At 39.1% G+C, this 24,538-nt stretch overlaps 1 protein-coding gene across 1 annotated transcript in view; it reads left to right on the top strand.

Moving 5' to 3' along the window:
• PRKAG2 (protein kinase AMP-activated non-catalytic subunit gamma 2) overlaps positions 1-24,538 on the top strand; it is a 210,094-nt gene that overhangs the window by 177,813 nt on the left and 7,743 nt on the right. The window contains exons 6-14 of the mRNA XM_025894537.2: positions 1,881-1,931; positions 2,669-2,778; positions 15,835-15,916; positions 17,438-17,496; positions 19,572-19,617; positions 20,374-20,428; positions 21,880-22,006; positions 22,714-22,879; positions 23,210-23,247. Of these exons, the coding sequence (XP_025750322.1) occupies positions 1,881-1,931; positions 2,669-2,778; positions 15,835-15,916; positions 17,438-17,496; positions 19,572-19,617; positions 20,374-20,428; positions 21,880-22,006; positions 22,714-22,879; positions 23,210-23,247 (734 nt within the window). The remainder of the gene's footprint in view (positions 1-1,880; positions 1,932-2,668; positions 2,779-15,834; positions 15,917-17,437; positions 17,497-19,571; positions 19,618-20,373; positions 20,429-21,879; positions 22,007-22,713; positions 22,880-23,209; positions 23,248-24,538) is intronic.

The following is a 24,538-nucleotide window of genomic DNA, read 5'->3' on the forward strand; positions in this document are numbered from 1 at the left end:
GTTATTTATATTTGCAGGACAGTGGTGGCTGGATACAACCAAAAGCAGTGAGTTTGTCCTCTGGAAGGGGAGAGAAACTGTACAGAAGATTGTGATTATGCCCTTATTATCCAGTTGTGCTGTGCAGGAGAGATGGGTGTGAGTGCATCCCTGGGATGTGCTGAGCCTTCTGTTTGGGAGGCCTTTTCTCTGCTGAGCAGCTGTTGTTGCACATGATGCACACCCAGCACCCGTACAAAGAATTAGGCTGCAGCAGCTGTTTAGTAATCCCAGGTATCTGAAGGTGCTGGAAGGTCTTAAATATCCTTTCCAAGAGACACTTGATGGACTTGTGTAAGACTTGACAGTTAAATCAGTGCTGCTTATCTTTTACATGTTTAGTTAGTAACTAATAAAGGGGTGCATTATACTTATTTATAGTATAAGGATCTTCTGTAGAAATAAACCTCAGTTCCAGCTGGACAATTGGATCCTTGTTCAGATCCTGCTAGAGTTAGCAGTGCTCACAGATGGTTATCTCTTATGCTTCTGAATCTTTTAATTTTAACTTTCCAACTACAGTTAAAGGGAAACAGTTGCTTTGTGGTATTTCCTCGGAGTTGGAAGACAGCATAGGGTGAGATAGCACTTCACTAATCCGTGAATGTGGAGTGGATGAGGATTGTTGAGGTCCAGCTGAAGTTGTGTTTGGAGAGTGGGAATGTTTGGTAAGTGAGAGGAGGGTTTATAGGCCCACCTTCACTGTGCTGGTCAATATGGAGTTCCTGACTGTGGCTGCCATTAACATCATTAATTTAAATTATTAAATTATTCTGCCCTTGTTATTGTGATACATTACATTTGCAAAATTAAAGGTAAGTTGGCAAGACTCTACTGAGCCATGATATACTCTGCTAAGAGGGTAATTTTTTTTCAACTCAAAATAATTGGCTGTTTTGTAGTTTATAGAATCATTGAATCTTTTAGGTTGGGAAGGACCTCTAATTTGAGTCCAACTGTTATCCCATCATGTTCACCATTCAGTGTCCCTAAGTGCCACATCCACACATCTGTTTGAACACTTCCAGGGATGGTTATTTCACTATTTTGATGGAATAGTAGGTGGTGTCTACTATTTGAGGTGTTCCTATGCTTGTTTCTACCTGTAGTATCTTAATTGTATACAAAGTTGAGATTAGAGTATATAAGGACTCTGGTACTGCACAGAGGGACTGCACTTATGGTTGTAGAAGCAACCATAACTTTATAAAGTCCAGACTTCTTGGTCTGTTATTTAAATGTTCTTATAATATTGTTTCTATTGATTAATATCTCATCTCCTCCCTGCTTATAGTTCGGGTATTTAAAAACAACCAAACAAAACAACAAAAACACAAATAAACCCCTTCTAACAACTCTATTGCAGGATCATTAAATTAATTTCATGGAGACAGTAGCTGTTTATGGTATTGCAGAACTTAGAGGATGATAGATGTTAGTATATTATCAAGTTAGATAAAGATTTCAGCAGGGAAAAGGGGTTTATTTATATCTTTATATATTTATTTAAAGAGTAATGAGAGTTGGAGATGAAGGACTTCCATAGTATATAGAAGAGGCTGCCTGAATCCTGGAGCAGCCACTTGCAGGGGATATCCAGCTTTGCTTCCATAAACTTGGACTAAGTTTAGTGCTGAACCACTCTGGAAATGATAAATAATTTATAGAGCTGGATGACTGGTTTTGAGTAAATCTAGGAAATTAGAATTTTGAGTTTTTATATCTCTAATTTGAATTTCTTCAGTGCTCAGTAGGTATTTCAAGGGGTTTTTTGTTTATTTTCTTTTTCATCCACTCTTCAAAAATTTAACATATGACTAAGTTTCTGTTCATTATTACAGGGTCTGTAGGGTACCCCTCTGATGGAGGGGTTTACCTTGACCATGTTCTAGGTACCTGCTGTAAAGAATGGAGGGTCAAACTGCTTTGAAAAAGTTCACGTACCTGAGCAGATCAGGGGATTGTATCATGTGCATCTGAACTCTGACAAATGCAAATTTGAGGTAATATGGACTGGATTGCATGTCCTTGCTGCAGAAATGTCCCCCTAAAACCACTCCAGCCACATGGATCCTGTTTTTATGAGCAAAGTGTGGGATTCATGATGCTGTACATGAAGTAGTCTGAAGAGAATGGAACTGATAATAGAACTTGCCTGCTGCCTCTTGAGAAAATACAAAATTACTGTGTGAAAACTGGACCAGGCAGAGACGAGATTCAAGAAATATTAGTTTAAGGAGCTTAAGCTGATCAAGCCCAACACTACTTAAGTTTCAAACTGTCTTCCTTTTGTACATAACAAGAGTTCAGATGCATATTCCAGTGGTTTGCTGTTGGAAAAAAAAAAATTATAACTCTTCAGTATGGAAGTCCTTCCTCATCAAAGAAGAACAATGCATTTTGGTTTTGTTCCATTTAATCTGAAAGGAAAGATGGGTCTGAAATGCAAAGTGCAAACCTGTGACTGTCTGCCCGTATCTGAAAGTGTGAATTTGAGTTTTGCTTTAGGGTTGTCCTTCTGCAGTGGTGTCCAGTTGATTTGGCATGTTTGTTACTACTTCTTTTTGTTGTTTTTTTAATTTTTTTTTAAAGTTACTTAAATAAAACAACAAAATGTTTTTACTTGCAGCACTTGAAGAATCGGAAAGTGACATTTATGTGCGATTCATGAGGTCACACAAGTGTTATGACATTGTTCCAACAAGCTCTAAGCTCGTTGTTTTCGACACTACACTACAAGTGAGTACCCTCCTTTCAGTCTGCCTTTGCTTGCAGTTCTTTTTTTGTTTTTTTAGATGTTTCCTGAGTGTTAAATGAAATTTTATCTCCTGCAGAGAAAGTCTCCCATCGTGCTGTGCTTTGACTGCACAAAACCATATTGTTTCAACCGTATCTTTCATGTTATGCTAGAGGAGGAGTCAGGGAGGTCTTCCTAGCAGAACAGAAAGGATGTAAATTGCTTTGCAGTTGGAATCTCTCTCAAAAAAAATGTCAGATGAGCCCAAACTTATATTGGCTTCTTCATGGCCGTCAGAATTTACATAAGGACGTTTGATGTAAGATCCCTGTGCAACAGCTGAAGTGTACCCAGGTGTTAGGAGCCTGTTCCTGCTATATTAATAAAGACTATTTAGGAGTAAAATGGATGGCTTAATTATGCAAATTACTACATTCTCCAGAAAATTTTTGTTTTCAGTTTCTCATTTTGCATTTAATAAGTAAATCATCTGCTAGACTCTTGGCTCTGTCTGAAGAGTTTGTTTGCCAAAAGAAGGAATTAGCTGCCTGCTATAGAAACAGCCTAATCTGTTCTGCAGTGTGGTAGAAAGCTGTGGCTTGCTTTGTTTCTTGGATTTTGCAATGGGTATTTTTTGGCTTTTTGTTTTTTTTAATGTGTTTTTCCTTCTAAAGATGCTCCAATTCTGACTTAACTAAGTCCATTAAGTAATTTTGGTCTGGAATGTACTGCTCAGACTTCAGCTTTCCACAGTCAGAAGAAACTATGTAACAGATACTCAGTCCCAAAAAATTCACAGGTCCATCCTGAGTATCAGATAATCATATATAATGCTGAAGTGAGTGCTAAAAGGTGGAAAACCTACACTGACTTTTTCGCTGCCTTAGAGGGGAAAAAGTTCTGCAGTGTTTCCTTTCTTCTACCTGAAAGAGAAAATGACTGTCAACTCTGGAGTAAAGAACTCAGACCTCTTTGACCTGAAAGGTCAAATTTAGGATAGTAGGGTTCACTGTCACTCTTTCAACCCTTCTCAAAGACTGTTGGCTTCCTTTTGATTCCAAGGGATATTTTTTCTCTCACTATGAGATAATATGTTGGGAGTTGGTACCTGCATTCTCAGCTGTCCGTGGTCACCTGAGTCAAAGGCTTGAGCTTGATCACCACTGAAATTTGAAAGATGGATGTTCTTTATTCAATTAACCAGTTAATCTTGAGGCTGTTGGGGCAGGTCACCCATTCCTTTTGGATTCTTCAGACCCTTTGATGAATTACATCATGCCAGATACCAGTTTTCACTGCTGGAGCTGTGCTAATACTATTAACATAAAAAAGGAGGAGTTTCATCTCCAGTTGGTGAGGTAACACTTGGGGAAACCATAAAGGAAAAGAGGTAACTTAATGGTAAGGGAAGAACTCTCACCAACGTTTGACCAATGTCTTATTTGGCATCCCTAATGATGGTCTTGGATTATGACTGGAGGAGAACAAGGCATGCCTTGCTCTGTGATCCTGGAGTCATATTCTCATGCTTCTCCAGCTATTTGAAAGCAGTGGTGGTAGAAAGGAAGTCTGGAGTCACTCATTCAGAGTCTAGTATTCAATAAATGTGGACTAAATCTTGAACTGGTATTACTGGTGAGGAGCTTTTTTTTTGTCCTTTAAACTGCATGTTTTGAACTTGGCACCATTACATTGATTCCCAGTTGCATTAGTTTTAATTTATAAAGTCATAATATTGTAAAGCATTAATGCCCTTCCTGCATGGGCACTGTCTTCCAACTTAGCAGGTTATGCTAAGAAAAAATTAAACAGATTGTTCTGAATGCTTTCCTGGGCTACACTGCTGGGAGGTCTTTTACATACTTCTCTTCAATATTTCCCTTTAGTTCTTTACCTGGCATCATGTGCCACCACCATTGTCTTCACAACACATTATATTGATTCAACTTGATCAGTGTGGCTGGTGCACAAACGTGTCTGGAATATAAAAAGAGAATAGCTTTTTTTTTTTTCCTAAGCCAGCTGAATAAGTGGAGAATTAATTTAATAAGGGTAGTCAGATAAAAACTTCTAAACTGTTCTTTGTGTTTGAATTTTTAATGTATAAAATTATGTACTTTCCAGTACTTCAGGACTTTGTATCAGTTCTTATTTTGAAAACACAGTACACAGCTTTGAAACATTCAGTGTCCCATGAACCCTCTCAAATGGATATTTTTCTTTCCTGGATCTGTTTCACCCCTACCCACATCAGTGTTTCTCCTAATTTAAAAACAAATAAACAAAAAACACCCACCAAAAAAAAGGTGTGGTCCCTAGAAAAAGTTCTGCAGGGATTTGAATTCAGGTTTTTAAGTGCTAGAGCTAAAGCAGACTGTATAAGGGCTCACCTTCTGCCTCCCTTTGTATAAGCTATAAGCAATCAATGGAAGAAGAAAAAAAAATGGATCTGGGTTGTGTTCTCGTGGCATCCTGTGAAAGACTCTGGATTTTGGATTTTTATTTGGCTGCAGTATCCCATCTCCCTCTACTGGTCAGCGATCACAGCACACATCCCATGTTTCTACCCTGGAAAATTATTCATGAAGCGCTGTGGAAAGTATTCCAGACCTGTTGTTAGCTATGGGAAAACTGGAGATGTTCACTTTATATAGCGTGGCCCAAGTCATACTGCTCAAGCAACATTTGATTCATAAAAGTAAATGTTTAGGCTCGATGTCTATGGGGGAATTAGTGTAAAGATTCATAAGGAATCTTGTGTTAACCCTGACTGAGAGTGGAGATGGTCAGGTGCATTGGAAATAGGAAGAAGGCTTTAAATAGCAGAAATAGCAGCTAATGAAGAGCAGGAATGAGCTGACAGTGTGTTCAGACCTGTTTATTTGTCGGTCAGAAGGCATGGGGGCCTCAATTCCAGCAGCTACCAAGCCTCTGGCAGCTCCCAAAGTGCTGGCACAGTGCTCTGGTCCCGTGTGTGCAGAGCAGCCCTGTGCACAGGCTGTGAAAGCCGTGCTGTGGCTCTTGCACTCGTGTTGGGCATCAGCTCAGCTGGTGTGGGAGAGCTGTGCTCCAGCTGGACAATGTGCCCCTTGGCACAAGCATCTGCACTAAATAAATACAGTGTACTGAGCCCTGCTCTGTTCACCTGCCTGAGGCCAACTAACACAGCTCAGTTTGCCTTCTCGTAGTTTCACTTATAGTTCCCCCAAAACAGAGTATCTGCCTCTGGTCTGCCTGTGGTCCCTACCCCGTGCTGAATCCTGGGAAGTGGCAGAAAGTGCTGGCTGGCACAGTTCTCTTGATTTAGACTGACAGTGGACTGTTCTTTCACCCTTTCAGTTTATTCATTTATATTTTCTCCTCATAAATATTTATAGAATCATATCATACTTCGCTTCAGTGCTGTGGCTTTTCCCTGCCTGTGACCCACGAGTGCTCCTTGTTTGTGACAAGCTTCAGCCTTTGGCTTTTCCCAGAGAAGATGCTATCTTTGCTTGACACACATTAAAGAAACTTTACAAAGTCTGATCTGACCAGGAAGGGAGTCAAGAGACAATTAGAGGTTGTGAGCTATCCTGTGAAGTTTGGAAATTTTACTCTGTGGATGGTGGGGAAACTGGGCAAGTTGCAACAGTGTGCAGCTCAGTGGTTAAACCTTCTCATCTTTTATATGTCTCCCAGGATGAAAATAGTAGGAAAACAAACTCCTCACAGCCCCTTGGAGGGCTTAGGGGGATTGTCCCCTGAAGGGTTTCTCTGAATGAGCGTTCACTTACTGTTCATCATTATAATTATTCAATAAATGGATCTGAGGTATCTTTGTAATAGGCTCCAGGAAATAACTGAGCTAAGTGCAGATTTACTGGTCACCAGCTTGTGTCTTCAGCACAGCATTTGAGCACTGTACAAGTGTTGCTGCATTTAGTGTGGCAGTGATCTGGGGAAAGAAGGTGACATACATCCAGGTCTGCCTTTACTTTCTGTTTGCTGGGTTTAACCTGCATCTGGTACATACAGTGACACAGCAACCTGATACTACTACCCTTTGATATTCATGCTTTGAAGGAAAATAATTCCTGTATTAAATTCAAAGGTCAACAAAATACAGCACTTTGTTTACCATCTATCAGTCAGATTACTTTTGTCTAACATCACCTACTAATGTGATTTCACTTTTTTTCCTTGTTGCTGCATATATTTGTTTTCTCTAAAGACCAGTGCATTTCCCCCCCACATCCTGAACTCTGAATTTTTTAAGAAAATGCCTCTTACCTAGCTTATAGCAATCTCTAAAGCTTAACTCTAAAAGCTTTCTTAAGACCAGATTTCTGTCTGACCTCCAAAGAAATGTATTAATTTGTTGTGGCTTTGCCCAGGCTACATAAAGATGAGAAGGATTAGCTTGTTTTCTAATGCAGAACAATTAACCCTTCAAGAGGAAGGTAAAAGGTAAATGTAAGACAGAGGCTTCCCTGCTTCATATCAAGCAGCAATCTGCAGTTCCAGGAATGATCTGATAGTGAATGTAGTGGCTGTGTCTTGTCAAGTTTGCATAAGCTCTCTTAGGGTGAAAAGCTCAGTCTAACCTTTGACGAAATGATATTCTTACTTGTTAAAAGTCAATTTATGTAGCTTTTACTCACCATAACCTTGCAGCTGTTTATGAAGTATTTGTCCAAGACTTCTTCATAAAATAATAAAAATCAAACAGTAATCAGAATAAGCTTTCAGAAAACTAAAGACTCTTTCCTTTTATATCCTGAAGAAATCTTGGACAATTGCGTGACTTGAGGGTCAGATTATTTAACCCTTCTGTTTAATGAAATTACCTAAGTTGCTAATGGACCAGGTGTTGTTATCACCTCTGTAGGATTTTGTCAGTAGCTGTCACGCTAGTAAGAGCTCAAATACTGTTCTACCACAAAACTAAAAAAAAAATATTTGGAACAATGCTCTGGAAACTTCTTTAGGGGTTTAACAAGCTGAAAGTAAATATACCTTGTAATTTCTGCAAAGGATTCAATGGATTCCACATTAGAAGAGTGGAAGAGGATTTGTGCTTCTCTCCCATGTGCTGACTCTATTCAGTAAATGGATTTATTATTCTGGTTCTCTCCAGTCCATTCTTGACTGGGGTGTTGCCTCTCTCCAAGGTTAAGAGATAAATCAGGTTTCCAGGAGTAATGCTCTAGAATCATTTGCTTCCAGAGACACATAGCAGACTCCAGGTCTGCTGTCACAACAGAGTTCTCACAGCTTTACAAAAGGATTGACTGTCTGTTCCTTAATTGGCTTTGAGGTTTTTCCCTGATGAAGCTGCTACTGTCTGCATTTCTGAGAGTGTGAATACCCCTCCTTGCTTACCCATCCCACAGAACTGTAAGAGAATCATCTAATTTAGCTTCTAACCAGCATGTGGGCTGAGGCAATTGAGCAGCCACATGAAAGCTCCCTTCATTGAGATCAGGCTGGGATCAGCACCAGAATATGGTGAGATTGCTGTGTTTTTTTTCAGAGCTGCTCCTGTTGCTTGTACACAACAAGCACAGGAGTTTAATTCCTGCAGCTCTCAAAACCAAAAGGAAGCATTCATTCCTGTATCTTGGAGGAAGACAATATGTGTCAATTAAGCAGGAATTTCTACACAAGGTTTAGGGAAGATGTTTGTGCTTGGCTGAGTGAGAGTCATGTATCATTCTTCCTGCCTTCCCTGCCCTATCACCACTTTTTTTGGTAAGATCTTCATCTGTGAAAGAATTTCTGTCCACTTCCCCATGCAACTGGTCCCACTGGCTCTGCCCACCAGACTTACCTGATGTCACCTCATAGCCCATAGTGGTGTGAAATCTAACAGCAGAAAGCTACAGGATGGACATATTGACACAGAGCATCAGTTCAGGTCTTGGTTTGGTGTCTTCAGCTGGATTGGGACCTTTTCACATGCACAGGGAGGAGTTCTGCTTGTGGACATGGCACCTGCTCTCTGGGGAGAAATCTAGAACATGTGCCTGTGTACTTTCACTTGAGGATAAGACACTACCTGTTTTTTCTGGGATTTGGCTTGGACCTGAAGGGCATTACACCATCAGATCTTAAATTTAATAAGCTATGACCATTAAAAGTGCATCATCTACCAGGAGTGTTCCCTTTTGCCATCACCTGTGAAAGAGAAATGGATTTTGATCTGGTTTCACGTAAGCTTTCCAAAATTCAGCCTGAGCTAGAGGAGCTGCTTGTGAATGTTTACTGCTTGGGGTTTTTCAGATGCTAAAGCAAACGTGTAGCCTCTCAGTTAATAAAAGGTTTGTCCAATTTTTCTCTAATCTACTTGAGGGTGTAATAAGGTAAAGGAAGAAATTCTTCTCTTCAAGACCTGCTCAGCCCTCCCTCAAGGCAAAAGTCTTTAGTAAGTCCTTAAGTAGCCTTTTTTTTTTAACAGCATAGCCCTTTGAGGAGGAAATGCTTCTACCAAATTCATAGACCAAGGAAGAAAATAATTGGAAAATTAATTTGAATGCCATCATGATGAGATGGTTGGTTGTAGTCTCCATACTGGTTTAGTCTCTCCAGACGAGTCAGTTTGTAAAAACACTGAACTATATATATGCACTATAAAAGACGTTTTTAACTAGTTAAAATAGCTCCTTTACAGAGACTGTAGTTCTCTGTAATTTAAAAAGATGTCTGGATTGGGCATTACAATTGTATTTAAAGGAAAAAAAAAAAGAAAAAGAAATTGCAAGTTAATGTTTAATATGCTTCCCAATGTTGCCAGCCATTTTTTGGGAAACATAAAGGACAAAGCAATTAATAATCCTCTAAAAAGAAAGGAGCAATTCATGCAAGAACATGAACTATTTCCTGACACTAGGTATCATCCCTAGATTACAAGTTAGAAGTGTTTCTCAGTTTCCTCCTCACCATTTGGAAAGCTGATGTGGAGATCCTCTGCAAAATCAGTCCACCTCCCTGAAATTTCTTTGCTTCAGGTCTTGCATTTGGGAAGAACCTTCTCAACTGAAGGTGTTTAAATGTCATTGCATTGGGGCGTGAAGCAAAAATGCATGATGTATTTACTGCTTTATCAGGGTGATGGTTGTGGGATCTTGGGGGGGAAATGCAGGAGTCCTTAATTCCAGCTTCACAGAAATAAGTCCTTTGATGGTGACTGCTGACAGCATGGGAGAGGAGGGCTTTCCACGAAGACTTTCAGTGGCAAAGTTGTATTTTCAGCTTAGTATTGTGTTTTTTCTGTGTTCCCAAATACTGTATCACAGCCTCTGTTTGGGTGACAGTGGGTGGTTGGCCTTCTCCAGTGGTCTGTATTGCATCACATGGGATCCAAAAACTCCCAGGATAAGCTGAGAGTGAATAAGAGGGGGGGAAGAAAAGACCATGTGAGCACCTCCAGTCGTTGTTGAAGAGTATTTTTCAGTGAAGAAAAGATTACAATTTGCTGCACCTCAGAGTGGGCTTGCACCCTCTTTGACACCGTGTTAATGTGACTCAGGTAGTTGGTTACCTTGTTTTACCTCTTTGCTGGCTGCATTGTCAAACAAGTACATAAACCCAAGGATTATGGGATGTGCCTTTCAGCCTGATACAGAAGAAGCACTGCCTAAAATCCTGGTGATGTGAGGGAATAGCAGGGAAACGTGTTATAAACCTGTCTTATGCAGCTGGACCATCAGGTTTACCTCTCCCTCATATGCAGTAGTTTTTTATTTTTCCTCTCTTGGAGATCTGCCAACATTTGGGCAGTCAAGAGAACTTACCACGCTGCTTAAAGAAACACAGTCCTGTTTATGTTGGGCTAGAAAGGGTTGCCTCATTCCTCATTTTTTCACATCAAAAGCATTTGGGAGTCAGTTGGCTCATAAACACATTTAGACTGAGGGAGTGAAGTGTGGGTTGCCCAGTTTTTTTGCAGTACAGAAGTTGCAGCAGAGGCCTGATGGTTTTCCTGCTACAACAAGGACCAGTTATACTTCTCTTTGTCTTCTTACTTGGTAAGAACTATTGAAACGAGAGTGTTTGGCCTCTGAGAGGAAAGTCTCAGGGTAACTCTTTCTTGCATCTTCGTACTCCAACAGTGAGAACAAAGACTGTATTCTAGAGTGATTTTGCCATATTTGCTCATATTGTGAAGATATTGTTCTCCTTTGAAAGTGGAAAACTTTCTCACCTTTACAAGGGGAAGCCCTTGAGAAGCCATTCCATGCCTTGCTTTTTGGTACTTAGAGCCTGTGAGTATATGGGTGTAGGAGTTTAACCTTTTCCTATACTTCTTCAGCTGCTCCTATCCAGTTTGCTAAGCTGGATGCCTCTTGCAAATTCCTTTCAACTACATATCAAACTCTGTACTTTGATGTGCTGGGAAGGATTGTTGTTTCTCAGTGACTGCCTGAAAGATTTGGGTTTGATACTCTGGTCCACATGTGTATTTTTGGAGGTGTGCATTGCCTCTAGTTTTCTAGTCCTTAAAAATAATCATGAAACAAGACTGGGAATTTGTCGATTTATCCAGCGAAAATGATGATGAATGTTTTAAATCACCCTTGAGGATTCACCCATTAGGAATCAGATGATAAAAGCATCAGGGGTCACGTGGGTCTGATACTGCTTTTATGGGAGCTCTGTGCCAAAAATTAGAAGGAACTTCTTCCTTCCTATTCTGATCTGATAAAATAGATATTTCCTGGGGTCATATATGGGGCTTTTCAGGCAAATGCCTGGTGTTGGCTTATACAGTGAAAGATAAGGCAAGAGACACGTTTATCATCCTGCCCTTTGGCAGCAGCCCCACCACAGAAGTTCTGGCAGATCTTTTAACACTGTCCATGCTACTGGACAGTATTTGCTGCATCCTCTTGCTTGGTGCTACCATATCTGAAGATGTTCCATAACTGTTTCCTGCTTCTGCTCCCTCCAGGCTCTTTCAAGTTAACTTTGTCTTGAGCCAGTGGTCAACTGTGTGTCTTTCAGCTCAGTAGGACTCTACTCAGCACCGACCCTTTAGCACCAGGAGCTGTTACAGCTCTTTTCTTCCATCATCTTGTCAAGAACAAGAATCTTATTGCAAGGCAGATGAAACCAGTTCTTAACAACAGCAGCAGTTCACCCTCCTGACCTTATGGGACAGTCCTGGAAGATAAATTTAAGCCACTGGTCACTTGCAGGTGGAGTTACAGTTTTCATAACACAGTGTTAAGTAAAACAAAATGCCTATGTACATAGGCTGAATTTTTGTAAGTAAGCTCATCTTCAGTTTTACTTTCAGATGCTTCCCTCATTCAGAGGTGTTTACTGGAGAGAGCATTTCTGCAAGGGCTTGTAGGATTACTGGTCATAACGAGGAGCGTCCCTTTCAGTATTTCCTGTCAGTGAGGAAAAACTTATTCTATAGTCTGGTGAAATCTTCTACCACTGTTTCTGGTTTCACTGCCCAGTAATCAAGCTTGTTTAGGAGCTCACTAACCATAAGAGACAAGATTTTCCAAATATTCTACTACCTGAAAAACAGGACTTCCCATGTCTGGGTCTAACTCCTGCTTTCTTGGTAATGACTGCTATATTGGAGGAGGCTTTGTGCTCCTTAAGACCTGCAGTGGAAATGTTTGAATGGTGTACAGAATGACCTCCAGAAGTCATGTCTAACCTAAATTAGTCTGTTCTTTTATTCAGCACATTCACAGTCAGTTTAATGAGTTCTTGTGGTAAAAAGAGCTTTTTCCTGTTTTACTCACTTGGGTGTAATAACACCTATTGTTGAGGTGATCTGTGATACATGTAAGATTTTGGTTGCTTTGTTCCTTAGCTGTAATGTGGCTCTTCTACCTAAGGGGCAAAATCTTGGAGAAAACAGTCACACAGAGTGGGATTCTTCATCTAAATGTCTGGACATCTTAGTGAGGGGGGGAAGTGGCATCCGTGGGATGCAACTTAACCTCTGTTAAAGGCTGGTGAGTTGTGCCTCAGAAATTACTGTTTCCCCCAGCTGACTGAATGTGCAAGGTCAGTATACATGACAGAACAACCCCTAAATTTGGGCAGATAAATCCCATTTTTAGTGGTTCATTGTGTGTATTAGGACCACTGCATGGTTAATAAGAACAAAAATGCTTTGTTCAAAGAATGTTTGTGCGTGGTGTTGAGCAGCAACAATCTATGGGCTCTGGCAGAGGAACAATGGTTTTGTGAAGGTCAGGCCAGTCCAACACTCCAGATCAGAGAAACAGCAACACTGGTGGGGTTGAGACTTAACTGCACTGTTGGAGGTCCAAAGATGGGACATGGTAGAGATCTTCAAAGGCTAATAACTATATATCAACAGAATGGAAGGTTCTTGTGGGTATTTTCTGCATGAAACATCTAAATGTGCTGGACAGAAGCCCAGCTCCACACCCCAGTGCTTTGTCTGGCCACCAAGCAGTCCTTTGGGCAACTGAAACTGGTCAACCACAGAAACTAAAGGAAAGTGTGAGTGGATGAGTGTGCGTTGGTGCTTGCAAGCAGTTTTAGTAAATAGGAATTAAGTTGGGATTTTGCTTTGTAATTACCTTACTTAAATAAAAGACAAGTATTAACATTAAGAACTGATGGCATTTTTACTTTATTTAAAAGATAACTGTGTAACACTTGCTACTATAAAACAGTAGGAATGTCACTTGAGCTGTGATCTAGGAGGACAGCCCAGGGGGATGAGTTAAAATATTTCTTTACTAAATTTTGGTGATTTATTACATCAGATGTTTAACATCGTAATGTCTAAGCTAAACTCACTGTCTTTTAGGCAAGATTTAAGTCTGAGCTGTCTCAGTAGCTGTATCTGTTCAGCAGCTTTTCCAAAATATGCCTATTAAAGCTAGACAAGATGGCACCTAACTGAAGATACTTGAGATTCTTGGAGACAAATAACTTGCAGATAAATCAAGCAGGATCAGAAGTGATCCTTTGAAGAATCTTTTTCTTTTTTCCCTTCTGAATTTGTCTACAAGCTCAGCATGTTGCATAGTATGTCTTTAGAGTTGTCTCTCTTGAAGTATCATTTCTGAATCTAAAATAATACCTCAACCTTACTGTCTTTCCCATCAGAACGTGGTGCTGGGTGGTGTTCTTTGCTGCTACTGTGTCTGGGAAAGAAGTAGCAGCAGGAATTTGGAGACTGCCTGGAGTCCTGTAGTTGGCTTTCCACGTCTTTTCTGCCACAGGCATGCTTCTTTTCCAGGTTATCAATTAGAGTTTGTAAACTTGCTTGAGGAGTTGTGGTGCATGATTACTATCTGGAAGAAAGTTATTTCCCCCCCTGGCTTTAATGGATTAGCTGTTCCCTTCTTGCTCTGATACAGCTTGAACATCTTGCTCTTGTGAAAGACTTGGGACATGAGCTGACAATGGCTGTTACCTCGTGTGATGGCTGTTGTGGAGAGACATCGGAGCTGAGGGCTCACAGTGTCAGGCAGTGTGAGTGCACTTTCCCCTTTTTTGATGAAGAGTGGTTAGAACTTGCCCTGAGGTGGAGTTAGTCTGTGTGAGCTCACTTCTGCCTCATATCTGCTCCCCAAATAGCTCACTGCAGCGAGTTTTTGCTGCAGGAACTCTAAGTGTGATGCTGTTGTGTGGGAACACTTCATGTATCTGCCTGGAGGGTTCCTGTGTGGTTTCAGTCTCCCTCATGAGTTAGTTTGCTCCCGTGGTGAATTTTGTCGTGTTTGTTTAGCCCAACTCCTCCTTGTGTCATCAAGGTGGCTGAACACCTCTGGGACCTTTCTGTTTAACCATTTTCTAGGTGAACACTGTGGTGTGTATCTTAGTCTTACTTCTGGTTCTGTTTTTTTGTTGTTGTTGTTTTTCCCCCCCATGGCTTCTTCAGTTTCAATGCAGTTTAGGGGTGGTGGTTGTTAAGCAGATTGTTATTCTTGTTCATTGTTGATGTGGCAGAGGCATCTCTGAATTCAGGAGGCAGCTTTGAGAGCTGTCATCTGCTGATGTTTGGAGGGTGGATTTGCTTCTCATGGTCAGAGAGAGCAGTTGGGCTGTGTAGAGGTAGCAAGAAATATGGATTGTTACCTATGTTTTTTGTTTGCCCCTACTTTTTTGGATGCTGATTCCATTGACTGTGAAAGCCCCTTTATTCCTTAATCTGTTGTGGAGAGGAGCCCCTTGGCACAAAGCCAACACTTAAAATACCACTATGTAATCATGGTCTGTTAAGCAATTGCAATTGCTACTTCTGTGTTATTTGGACTGAGGACCAATTCCATGGATATAGAAAAATAGATTGATTATGTCCTAGTTTTGTGCCAGGTTAAGACCTGGACAAGAACCATCAATTCTTCATTGTGTTTTCCCTAGGAAGACTATTTAGGGGTGTAGGCAGGACAGGAAGAATATTATGCTTGAACATATCACCAAGAGATCAGGAATTTGAGTTGCACTAAAGCCTGAGTTCTTCATGCTTCAGAGAACCAGTGTTGACAGGGAAGTTTTTCTTTTCAGAAGAGCACCACAACCTTGTAACTTCTGATTCAGAAATTAAGGAGAGTTAATTCATTAAGAAATGAAATTACTTGGTTGATTTCTTGAGCAGCAAAACAAGCCAGCTAATCCTTTTAACTTTCAGTCGTATTTAAAATAATCAGGCAATTCCTTTTAATTTGTAAAAACCAAGACTCTGAGAGCTGGAGGGGACATTGTTTCAGTCTCATTTTTTTTTGACAACTTGCTGTAGTGAACACTGACTGGAGTGTAGCACAGTCTTCAGGTGTTAAACTAAAGCCACTCTCTGTGGAGATATCGGAGACTTTCATCTCGAATGTTCCTGTAATAAAAGAAATACAGATCTGGTTTTGCTAAGCTTTTTTCTAGCTTTTTTACCATTTTGAAAGTAAAAGGCTTAAGGCTTTTGTTTGCCCTGTGTGGTTTATGTTCTGTTTTGAATACCAGGTACCTGCTTATGCCGCCTTTTTTTTTTCCTAGTGAAAGGGGAAACCCTTCTGCTGGTGTCTGGCAAAGACAAGGCAAAGATTTGTTCAGTTGTTCTTTGGTTTTTTTTACAGGTAAAGAAAGCCTTTTTTGCCTTGGTGGCAAATGGTGTGAGAGCAGCTCCACTGTGGGAGAGTAAAAAACAGAGTTTTGTAGGTAAGTAGTTCTGACATTATTCAGAATTACTTGAATTTTCAAGGTGCTTTATTGTTGCTGAAGGTATTCTGGGGCTGGCCATCATCCAACATCCTGGAGAGGCAATGGCAAAGAGGGTTTCTTTTTCCTCCTGAGGAGTGAAATATTGCCAGCTTTCATAGTGTTGCTGTGCTTTGAGAATCATGATGGTTCTTTTAGGTCTCAACCTTCTGAAATTTCATCTCTAATATGTGCACTTCACTGTGTATTTAAAAATAAAGGTGATGGTCACAAAAAGGAAATTAGAAAATTATAACTATAAAGAGAATATTTCATTTTGCAGTATCATGATATGGGTGCTGTACAAGCCTATTCCTGTATGTGCTCAATAAGCTGCACTGAGGAATCTTTAAATACCAGAACTAATATTGAATGTTACAGGTATGTCCCATACTGGGAGAAAAGCATTAGATCCATGTATTGCTTTTCTTAAAAATTGTGTCATTAATTGCCACAACAATAGTCTGCCAAAACTAGATCTCTGTTGCAGTTAGAAAATGGGGTCACAGTGGCAATTACAAATAGTATTATATGTACTTCTTGTGACCTGGAATGTAGGGTGAGGATTCTTGGAAGTGAATGGTAGATGCTTAATAAAGCATTTATTAAAATATTTTAAATCCAAGTGAGGAGAGGCAGTAGTTTCCTGCAATACACCATAGGAGTGCTGTGTCTGCCATATTTAATTTCATTTCATATTCTATCTGTAACTAAGCTCTAGTGATTTAAAGCTGACCTCCAAATTAATTTTTCCCTTCCCCATTTCTTAGTTTCTTCAGTTTAGATGTAAGAGTAGTAAACAGTGGAGCATCTTCTCAAATCTAGAAGTTGAAAGCTCAAAAAAGATTAATATTTTAAAGTAACTAAACTAATCATCAGTATTATATTACCTAGTTTGGTGTTGATGCTTGAAATACATATACTATGGGTGTACTATATTTTTTAAGTCACATTTCAATACAGACATTGAGGATTACCATGGAAATGACTGAACTTCTTTAATAGGTAATATTTAATAAAAATGGATTATACTGTTCCTTCATTTGAGTCTAAGACTCTGCCTGATTTGGCAAGTACATAATGAGAGTGTGTCTTCAAAAAGAAAATGAAAGGCAAGGATAGTTCTCCAGCCTTTAAAGATGTTCTAACCCCCCTCTTTTCTTTTTACTCTTTTGGAGATGGATGTTGTCTGAATTCAAGGGGTTTTTTTGAGTCAGATTGGAAGTGAGGAGAAGCACATGGGTTATAATTTTGAATATTAACTCAGGCATGTGTTTTGATTCTGAAATAATGTGTCAGTGTGAAAGTGGACAGACATAGTTTTGGAATTCTACTGTTAAGTATTCCAATACAAATAGAATGTTACATGGATTTAATGTTTATTAAATTATATGTTGTGAGTATAAATAGAGAAAATAGCTGAAAGTTCTGTATGTTAAATATCTATCTAAATACCTTTTTTTTATGTATTACTTGTTACAGGAATGTTAACAATTACAGATTTCATTAACATACTACATAGATACTATAAGTCTCCAATGGTAAGTATGATGTTAAGCTATAATTTGGTCATTTACCATACAGTACAGAGACTGAAATATCAAACTGAAAGATTTATGATGATTCTCATTATTATTTAAGTCTTTGAAAGTTTAGATATAGTGGGGGAATGCTCACTGTGGTTTTGGGGGTTTTTTGAGAGAAAAGATGTCTGTGTGTGCAAGGTTACAGAATGATGTCTGGATACCTGAGTTCAGCTCCCAGCTTTAGCCAGGAGCATCCTGAGCTTGGGCAGGTAACATAACCTGTCTGCTTCAGTTACACTTGTATAAATATGAGGGATTCCCTTACTGAGTGCCACCTCTTATGATGTTTTACGTGGTGTTTGCCTTAATGAGCCTTCCCTTTGAATGAAAGGCTCCTCTTAGTGTTGCAACTAATGAATTGGGATTCATTAGGGATGAATTGGGATGAAGGACCTGGCTTAGCACACTTACTAGAAACTAGATGTGATATAAAAAGTGTGAGGGACAATACCTGATTAGTAATCACTGTATTTATTTGTGTTCAGGTTGTTTCAAAGCACATACTTCAAGAGTAACCAGAGCTCTTGAAAAATGGCAAATATCAAGCAAATCCACTTGGGGAGGATATCTTGACATTACATGTAAAAGTTTATTATATTTAAAAATCAAGTGTATAGCTATGTGTGGTTCACATGTTGATAAAATCATCTTTGTCTCACAACTATGATGGAGCTATTCCAAAAGGAGCGTGTGGAGTTAAGCAGGATGCTGCTCGCAGAGGCTTGGATGCCTTAAAAAATTACTGTTCCTGGAGTGATGGTGTGGAATAAACAAGTTAAACTAGTTAAAATATATGCAAATATTTTAGTTATGTGGCTGAATTGCACAATCAGTTGGAGATCTGTTGGCTTCAATTAACTGTAATTTAAAATTCCCATTGGCAGTCAGTTGATGAAATTCTCTAGCTTGCATGTTCATACAAACATTTACATCCCTTTCTTGTTCCTGTCAAATCACAATTCCCCCCCTACCAATTAGAACATATGTACGATGTTTTACTAGCTAAAAAAATCAAGAACAGTTGGATGAAGCAGACATCTGATACATTTGCCTTCTCAAAGCTCATGTTAATTTTTAAAATTTATAGTGAAATTCTTGTCAGATGCCAACAGTGTGTTGCACTGTCCTTTTTTCTTGTTAAAAAATTCTTTTTTTCTCCCTGGGGATTTACAAAGGGTGGAAGGAGAAGCAAATAAAAAGTGGTAACTGGTAACTTCTTAAAAATGGTTTCTATATTGCAGTGACACTCAACCTCAACACTACTGATTTTTCCATGTAACTTTACCTAAGGTCTGACTGTTGTCACTCATTTATATTGTTTAACATTCTATTCCATGTGTTCTGCTTAAAATGGCAGCAGGAAGGAGGAATAGCTGAGAAGAGACAATATTTGACTTAAGTGATCGATGCAGCCTTCTGTAAGAAAAATAAATAAATTAATGTTCCATCAGGGAATGTTCTAGTCTTAATAGGTGAAATTATGCTGAAAATATAATTATTTAAATATTTTAATCATTCTTGCTAAATGCATCACAACACATACAGTGTGAAGCACATTGTTATTCATGTAATAGGTAATACCCTCAATTGATTGATGAGGAACATCCAGGTAGTTCCTCCATAAAGAAGTGCTCTTACTTGTAAGTAATTAAGTAAAATTAATCTGTTAACATTAAGCAGGTGATCAGGGCAAGCTTTTTGCTGGTGTGGGTGTGTGAGGAATCACCAGAGGGTTTACTCTGGATAACTGTTTTAAGGTGAGATAAATTACTGAGGGGATGCCTTTGAGTCCAAAAGAGACCTGGACTACAAACCTTGGCTGGCATAAGGTCTTTCTGTCCCCCAGAATGATAGGTCCTGGATGGTGCTGTGCACTGAGCAGGGTTGCACCCTTTCTTCTTGTTATTGTTGTTTTGGACTGTTCTCACTCTGTTCTATTATAAGCAGTGAAATAAAAGAAAATTGTTCGGATGTTTATAATGTTAATGTGGATTTAAAATTCAAGCTAAACTTCCATCTCCTCATTGTAGGTTCAGATTTATGAATTGGAGGAGCACAAGATAGAAACCTGGAGGGGTGAGAATATTTACTACTTGATAATTTACTTGATAATTTACTATTTCCACTATTTCAGCATAGTGAATTTTCAATTAATCATAGACTTAGCTTGTCTCTCTCCACATACCTTTTAGTGAAAGCAGAAATAGTAAATGCTTCTGTTTTGGCTCCTGCTGCTTACTTTTCTATCTGAAATAGCACATGAACTGGTGATCTGGGCTGTATAATACTTTGTCCCTTGTTCTTGGTTAGCACCAACTTGCTCTTTAAGAAAGAAAAACAACCTGGAGTAAGGCAGCATGTGTGGGATACTGGAATGGGAATGTACCTGAGACAGGATAGGTGGAGTGAACTGATGGGTGAGCAGGAAGCTCTGCCTGAGGGAGCTGCAACTAGAAATTCATGCAATGTATGGGTGTGAACACAAGTGCTGAATGCAGGGAGGCAGCTTTATGTTAAAAAATAGACTGTCTGACATGAAATAATTCATGGAGGTACCCTGTGCAGCAGAGCCTCACAGAACCGACCGAGGAAAGGATTGTTTGCTGCAATTGCAGTGACCCCTGGTGGTGTTCAGCTTAGTGCTGCTTTTAAAATTTGTCTTTTTAATTTCAATATAGGGGAATGTGCATAAGTGGTAGAATAACTAAGATAACTGTGCATATTGCTGTTTGTCCTCCACTTAATTTCGTACGAATGAGTTCATAAAATGCTTTCATAAAATGGAATGGTTTTGTGTGAAGTGGTAACAGTCTATTCATTTTCTGTCCCCAGAGCTTTATTTACAAGAGACATTTAAACCTTTAGTGAACATTTCCCCAGATGCAAGGTAGGATTTCACTGTTCAGTCTGCTTCACTTGAAATACATTACCTCCATCTCAGCACTGAATTTGAGCTTCTTTACATAATAAGAAACAATATAGATTGTAAACTAGAGTACAGTAATGAAGGACTGTCTTTTAATATAATCAAGGAGATGTGAGAGCTTTTTTTTATTGTGAGTGAGGACTTTTTTGATTATCCAAAGAAGTGAATTTTTAATTGAACTTTTACCTTTTTTTGGCATAACTTCTGGTAAATGAACTAAACATGGGTCAAAATTAATTGCCCCAAAACATGCAAAAAAGGCAATATGATGACACTTAAGCTACCCTGTAAGTCCTGTTTATTTCAGAAAAATCAAAAATTGTAGAGAGCCTTTCAGCTGTCTTGTTCTCAGCAATCACAGGAATTGAAGACTTAAAAGTACTTTTCAAGGCAAGTAACTTTCCTCAACTAAAGGAAAGACAATATCTTTGTGGTTTGTTCTGCTCTACTGCAAGGTTGTGTTTCTTAAAATATAAATGACTTTCCTTTTCTTCTTGATGAAAGTTGAAAGAAATACTTTTTAAACTATCATTATGCCTTATTTACTAAATGTAACTTGAGAGAGAGCTTTGGTTGATCAGTTATGTCTTGAGTGCTACTTAATCCCTGAAGTGGAGGGTGAAGTTCTGGTTCTTGCTTTCAGTTTCTGGACTAGTCTACTGATTATCTCAGAGGTAATGATGTGCTGTATCTTCAGCAGAATTACCATTAAGTCACAAATAAGTCATTCAGTTAAGTAGCAGAGGATGTAGTTTGAAAGGTAGCTGGTTGCAAAGAATATTGTTAAGACAGCAAAATAGTACAATTGTTTTCAGTCCAAGGTGCAGCAAGAGAAGTCTTGCAATGAAGAAGATGCAGTAAGACATTTATAAAAGATTGAGGTGCATTAATTACAAGACCTCTCTGTTTTTCACTGTTTGTCTCAAAAATACCCATTCTGAGTGCTGGGATACTGTGGGCACAGCACTCGCTGCAAAAACAGTTTGCACATGTGAAGAAGTCTTTCCACTATACTTTATACCGCAAAAAATCAATTTCCATCACATTTTCTTATTGGTTTTAGATGTCCATGAGCATGTTGTTATTGATGTTTTTTACCAGCTGCAAAAGTTAATTTGAAATCCCTTAACTTCTGTTTTCTGTAACATTATAGATAATGCAAATAATTACTCACCACATGGGCTTCATGGGGGGTTTGTAAACATATATTTATAATCTATAATATTTATACATTTGTAAATATATATTTCCATTACATTTACATTTTTATATATTTACACATAGGTTTATATTTATATTAAAAATATATATATTTATAAATATATAAAAATGTGTATATATATATATATCACTTGGCATTGCTCATTGTCAGCTAGAAATCATTAAAAAAAATAAAATGTTTTTCTCCTCAGCCTTTTTGATGCTGTATATTCGTTGATCAAAAACAAAATCCACAGATTGCCAGTTATAGATCCAGTCAGTGGAAATGCACTTTATATACTTACCCATAAAAGAATCCTCAAGTTCCTCCAGCTTTTTGTAAGTATTTTGAGCTATGCTGTACTTAATTGATTCTCCCCCAGTAGACATCTAATATAATTAAGTAATTTAAGTCCTGGTGCAGAAACTTCTTGATAAACTTCTATATTCATTGTGTCCATGCATATCTTTTCTTGATAACAGAGAAATTAGAGAAATTAAAGACTGATGCAGGACCTGTACTTTATCTTTACTTTGTTTTAACCCTTTAATGAAACCTGAACACCAAGGACTTGTCTATTGGAGTAACTTGCTGTCCCTTCTGGAACATCTTCTCAGCTTCAGAACCTTGTTTACATGAAAAGAAGATTTAACTGTCTCCCAGAGATGAGATTGTCATTACTCCCTGTAGTAGTGTTAGTCACAGGAATGAACAAGAGGCCAAACACAGCGAGGAGAGTTCAGAATAAACATTCAGCTTAGTCTTGTGCTGCCTCCTCTCTCCAATTTTAGTGGGAATGCCACAGCTTAGGATCTACAGCTTTTAGCAATGGGTTATTACCAGAAAAAATAAGCAAAAAACTTAGTTACATACTCTTAATTTAGAGCTGCTTTGAACAGAAACTCTGAGGTCAGAGCTTGTTTGAGCTTTACATTAATCTGGTAGCAGGTTCCTGCAGTGATCTGTAACCATCACTTGGAGTCTGCAGATGGATGAGTGAACACAGACAACTACACTGTAAACACATTCCTTCTGACTTTCCTAGATGTCAGAGATGCCAAAGCCTGCCTTTATGAAGAAGAATCTGGATGAACTTGGGATAGGAACTTATCACAACATTGCCTTCATACATCCAGACACTCCTATCATTAAAGCCTTGAATATATTTGTAGACAGAAGGATATCGGCGTTACCTGTTGTGGATGAGTCAGGTGTGTGCTGGGTCTCCTGTGCACAAGTGGGGTAAAATAAATCGTGCTGAACCCTGGGCTGGTGTTGGGGTGGGGGGAGAAGGCAAGAAAGAGTAAAAAAAAAGTAATCAAAAATGCATGGGGGAAGAATGGGAATATAAAGAAATATTTATGCAAGATGTAGGTTGATAGTCTTGGAAGAACCTCATCATTTGGTAGATTGTTTGTTGGGGGTTTTTTTTCCAGTCTTTTTCTGTGTAATTATAATGTAACAAATGAAAGCAGGAAGGAAGAAAACTGATTTTGCATTTTAAGCACTTTGTTAACTTTTGGTTTTCTTTTATTCTTTAGGAAAAGTTGTAGATATTTATTCCAAATTTGATGTAATAGTAAGTATATCTCTTAAATTCTATTAAATATTTTATATGCAGTAAGCAATTGCAAGTGAATTTGTTAATACGACAGTTTTGGTTATTTTGTTCCTTAGGCTGTAATTAACAAACTGAATGAAACAGATTCAGTTCACTCTGCACAGCATTTTTTTAATTCCCACTTTTTATTTAAGTTATTCTTAGTGATACTATTTGCAGACAAGCATCGACTGTTCTGGATGTTACCCAAAATTAGATCTGGCTGTACTCTTACAAAAAGAGGGCGTAATCCATAGAGGGGAATCAAAGCTGGAGAAAGGGCTGGAAGGAGTGTCCTACAAGGAATGTCTGGGGACTCTGGGTTTGTCTAGTGGGGATAAAAGGAGCTGAGGGGCAACAACCTCATTGCTCTTGTGGCTTCCTGAGGGAGGAGGGTGGAGAGTGAGGTGCTCATCTCTTTTCCCTGATATCTGGTGACAGGACATGTGGGAATGGTTCAGAGCTGCACCAGGGGAGGTTTAGGTTGGCCATTAGGAAGCATTTCTTTACCAAGAGGGTGGTTGAACACTGGGAGAGGTTTGCTAGGAGGTGGTCAATGCCCCAGTTCCTGTTAATGTCTAAGAGGCCTTGGGACTTAATAATATGCTTCAGCTTTTGATCCTCCCTGAAGTATCAGGCCATTGGACCAGGGGGTCGTTGTAGGTCCCTTACAACTGTTCTGTTCTTTTTGTGTTTGTTTCTATTTTTGAGCAAGGATTTTCTTTTTCCAGCTGCTGCCATTCCACAGTCTGTTTTCAAAGAGAATGCAGATTTCTCTGTGCAGTTTGAGCACTTTGCACAGCTTGACTTTCTCAGTGAGCTAAAAGCTACTTGGCCCACTCCTTTGTGGGTCTCTGACTCCAGAACATTGCATCTGTATTCCTTCTGGTTTAGATCTAATCCAGGACTCTGTTTCTGGCTTTCCCTCAGTACTGCAGCAGCACAGTCAGATTCATGCCATGGTTTGCCAACCTTGGAGAGCAAGAGCTCTTCTATTCTCATGGCTTTCAGAAACTTGAAAAATATGTTTATTTCTTTTTTACCCCTGTCCCCTCCCATCTGTATGCACCTGCCTTGTAATTGCAGCATCTGACAGCTACGTTATTTTTTAGGGGTTTCAGTGCCCAGGTTGCTTATTCCACCAACCAGCTGAGCTAATGAAGAATCCAGATATCTGAAACGTTGCCTAGAATGCCTTCAGGAATATGGACAATAGTCCCAAATGGAAATGCTTTAAGCTTATAAATATCTCTGGCTGCAAATGGTGCTC

The sequence above is a fragment of the Manacus vitellinus genome, unplaced genomic scaffold (genome assembly GCF_001715985.3).
Source record: "Manacus vitellinus isolate BGI_N305 unplaced genomic scaffold, ASM171598v3 scaffold_12_pilon, whole genome shotgun sequence".
In the NCBI taxonomy this organism is placed as follows: domain Eukaryota; kingdom Metazoa; phylum Chordata; class Aves; order Passeriformes; family Pipridae; genus Manacus; species Manacus vitellinus.